The sequence below is a fragment of the Nestor notabilis genome, unplaced genomic scaffold (genome assembly GCF_000696875.1).
Source record: "Nestor notabilis isolate BGI_N333 unplaced genomic scaffold, ASM69687v1 scaffold27637, whole genome shotgun sequence".
NCBI lineage: Eukaryota > Metazoa > Chordata > Aves > Psittaciformes > Psittacidae > Nestor > Nestor notabilis.
Window position 1 is genome coordinate 1,386 of NW_009937304.1, and position 4,075 is coordinate 5,460.

The 4,075-nt window shown below is 49.1% G+C and overlaps 1 protein-coding gene across 1 annotated transcript in view; it reads right to left on the bottom strand.

Annotated features, from left to right (window-relative positions):
- FGF16 (fibroblast growth factor 16) overlaps nt 1-3,828 on the bottom strand; it is a 4,977-nt gene extending 1,149 nt beyond the window's left edge. The window contains exons 1-2 of the mRNA XM_010018776.1: nt 3,813-3,828; nt 2,702-2,805 (exon numbers count right to left, since the gene is read on the bottom strand). Of these exons, the coding sequence (XP_010017078.1) occupies nt 2,702-2,805; nt 3,813-3,828 (120 nt within the window). The remainder of the gene's footprint in view (nt 1-2,701; nt 2,806-3,812) is intronic.
- Between the last annotated feature and the right edge of the window lie 247 nt (nt 3,829-4,075).

A 4,075-nucleotide genomic window follows, 5' to 3' on the forward strand; every position in this document is an offset into this window, starting at 1 on the left:
CCTGGCACCTTTCATCTTCTGAAGCGCCAGGCAGCTGTGATGTGAGGCTGTAACAAGTCCTGGGGAGGGCTGGATGGGGATGTCTAAGCCCAGGGAAGATGCACAGCAGCAGTAGGTGGTGGGATGTGTGTGCCAGCCCATGGGCTGGGGGGACGGATGGCACTGGGGTCACTTTCCCTTTGAGCCTTTCCCTCCACCCTTCCAGCCAGGGGCTGTTGACAGCAGCCATTTGATGATGGATTTCCAGTTCATGCCCATTGCACTTGCCATGTACTACAGGGATGTTCCCAACCACAGCAAGGAGTGGGGCTGTCCCTCTGCCCCACGAGGGCATGGGTGGCTTTGAGTTGCAGAGAGACCCCTCCATCCCAGCCCATGGGGGGATTGCTGTGGGGGATGTGGGAGTCCTGCAGATGAAGGGCTCTCTGCAAACAGGATGATACAGGATTACAAACACTGTACCTACACTGTAAACCAGTCGGGGAGGGAATGTGTCTTACGTAGGGCATGCAGAGCACAAAGTAAATGTTGCTGCCTGCAGTAGATGTTCTGTAATAAGACCCAGGAGCTCCCCTGCACTCAGAACCTGTTTTGAACGTTTTGCTGCTAATTAAACCCCAAGGTGAGTCGTGAGCCCTCCAAAAGCCTGCACCGTGGCCTTTGCCATCCGAGAACCAGGAACTGGGGGTTTCTCTTCCCAGTCCTATCAATAAATACAGACTCTTTTCTTTCTTCCCCTAGGATGCCTTTACTCAGAACACATCAGAACCTGCTGACCAGCTGAACTCTTGCAGTGCTGCTTTGCCCCAGGTCACCTGCTCTTCACTGGGCTGTCTGGAGGTGCAGTGTTTGTGTCAGATGTTTGGAGAGGCCGGGGTGAGTCGAGGTGGGATTTATTTGTTTCCGAGCCCTGGGATGTCCCCACTGAGCCTGACACTGTGTATAGCAGTGTGCAAAGTGCTGCCTGTGCCTGTCACTGCTCTAAGTATTAGTTGTGCTTCTGAAATCAGAGGGAAGCTTAACAGAAACCTTGGCACAAGGCTCACAGGGACAGGCAGGGACAGTGTCCTGAGGGGATTCCACGTGTCGCTGGGCATGGCTGGCTCTGGCTGCATCAACACACACATCGAAACTGGCACAGAGGGAAATGATAACCTGCTGATTACAGCTGTACTGTACTCTCCTAAAATACCATTGTAATGCTAATGCTGCTGTCAGGTGCTGTCTTATGGACCTTTATTTAGGAATACTGGAGTGGCTCTCGATGTTGAAAAGCCATTGTCATACTTCTGTTTCTGTGCCATAACCTGTACTCAGGCGCTATAGTTTAATTAACCCATCATGAAACTGCTGATTCATCAGCAGAGCTGCAGGGTTTGGAAGCAGGGAAGGGAATAGGCAGGGTTGTGTCCTCCTTTCCACCAGGAAAAGCTGCACCTCCAGGAGCTGCTGAGCAGCCCCGGGGTTTGACAGGAGAGGAGGTGCTGTATTCAGAACCAGCCCTGCGTTCTGAACTGTGCTTCAAGGTTCTTTTATGTTTCATGGAATCTGGTGATTTTACATTTATCTGTCTCAAACATTTGTAATTTAACCCCTGTCTCCACATTTAACTTCTGTGTAGGGTGGGTGTTATTACAGAAAATGAAGTGGAAAAGGAAGTTTTTGATGCATGTTAGTATTTGATTATCTCATATAGACATCAGTAGCTGCATCTTAAATAGTGAAGGAGTCTGTGGCAGTCTCAGATGGGAAGGGGAGAAGACAAGATGATGGAAACTCGTGGTCTACTGTTTGCTAAGCAGAGGCTTTCAGAAAGCTTCCCTTTATGCAGAGTACACAAGTGTAAGTTCCTACACTGTGAGATTGATCTGATCTGGTTAGAGGAAGTACGTGCCTTCCACTTCGGTTTAAAACCAGTTTGGTTTATTTCATTTAAAATTTACTGTGATCCATCCTTAAAAATCAGTGTCCTCTTCACATACAGGGTAGTGCTGTGATCTAGGAAGAGGCATTTAAAAAATCACACATGGGTGATGGGTTGAACTAAAGCCAATGGGGCATCTGAAGAAAAAGCACCAATGAAGCACAGCAGCTACTGAAAAGGAAACTTAAAACTGGCTGTCTGGAATGCAGTTAATGGTTCAGAATAGAAGTGACTCTTCTACCTAAGTAGAAATAACTGGTTTACATTGGGTTAAGTTAAATAACTGGGAATTGAGTTAAATTAAATAACTAGGAATTGAGTTCAGTTAACCTGTAGGAAGCACCTCTGCCCAGCTGTTACGACCTCAACTCAGCTTCCGTTAGTTAAAGAGCTGTAACAGGAACATAACATCTGCAGATGGATGCAGACCCTGCCCATGCAGTGTAACACTGATGTGTTTGGCAGTGAAAGCCCAGAAGCAGCCCCTGGCTTTATGCTAAATTTCCCATTTCCCCCTGCCTTTAGTTGACTGTTCCCACACTGTTTCTGAAAGGCAAAACCTTGACAAGCCCCCCCAGTTCTCCAGGCACGACTGCATCCTCCCTCCACAACCCTATTGCACTTGCATCATTCATGTTACGACAACAGTGGCATCAGGGTAGGAGGGAGGCATGTGGCAGCCCAAGGACCTTGGAGGCCTGTGACAGACACAGCTCATGACACTGATGAGGCCCCGCAGCCCCGTTGCTGTGGATGCTGTTTAACCCCTACACTTACCGACCCATAGAGCTCGCCTCTCTCATTCATGCCGAGGTAGAGTCCTGAGTCCACCCCACGGATGCTCACCAGCCCCACTGCCAGGCTAATAAACTCCAAAATCCCTGAAAGAGGAAAAAAAAGTCCGGGTCATACAGAGAATAAAACCATCACCAGGTTCCCGTGACAAACCAGCCTTTCCCAGCCCTTGCAGTTTCCTACAGACCCCATTTTCCTCATTTATAACAACACAGTTCTTAATCTATAGCCCATATGTGTGCAATCTTCAGATTGCCACTCTAGGCTTCTCCCTACCGTTTGACCTGCACAAAGAGGAATTACCTTTGCTAATAAGAAAAGGTTTGCTAGGTTTTGTTGTTTTGGTTTTGGGGTTTGGGTCTTGGTTTTCCTTAGGTATCACCCAGAAGACAGATGTAGAAACTTGTCCCCGACCCACTAGAAATTTCAGAAGGCTGTTGCCACGTTGGGTTTTGCTCTTCACTAAAAGGAGAGTGATTTTTGTCACCAAGGGGCTTCTGGTTTGAGGTGATAGTCCCATGTGTTTTAAAGTGATGAGTTCAACAGAAAGAAGTAAAAAGCACTAGAAGAGATGTCGGTGAGGGCCATCTTCATCCTGGCACTCCAGTGGGGTACTTGCCATCCCCAGATGTGTATATAAGCCACAGGGATAAAATCCAGCTTCTAATACACATAGGTAGAAATGCATCTTCCTCTGCAGCCTTCAGTGCTGGGGAGCTGCCGGTCCTTCCTCCGTCACCCCAAGCCTCGTGCCAGCCCCTGCCTGGTCCAGCAGCGTCTGTCCCCCATGGGCTTTAGCCTACAACAGTGGTGTCAGATGCTCCAAACAATGAGGGGCAGCCTCATTTCCTCTGGCAGAGAACTCAGCAGGGTCTGCTGTGCTGCCTGCTCTGGGGTGAGTGCCTGTTCTGGTGGAGGGAAGACTTGGAACAGGAGAACCCTTGGTGAAGCACTTAAACAGCCCCCAAGTAGGTGTGTGTTTAACTGGTCTGAACAAAGCCAACATCACAAGTGGTGGAGACCTTCAAATTCCACAGGAAAACCTCCTGAAGGCATTGGTGGGATTGTGTTTGACTCTGGTTATCACACTCACCCTCCTTAGAAGTCATGGGCGGTCTTCAGCTGGGAGGCAGCAGCAGAGAAAGGAAGAAGGTTTTGACCATCGCATCTAACGGCTGGACAAGACGTTGCCATCGCCAGGAGGACAGACTTGCTCTAACCTTTAGCGTGGCTCCAGGCCTCTTAATATAGCTCCCAAAACGCCTGGTCCTGAGCAATTGCTGCTCTGATCAGGTTACTGCCTCTTGAAAGTCTGCCTCGAGTCTAAAATCACCGCGTGACAGCAGCCACCTGAGC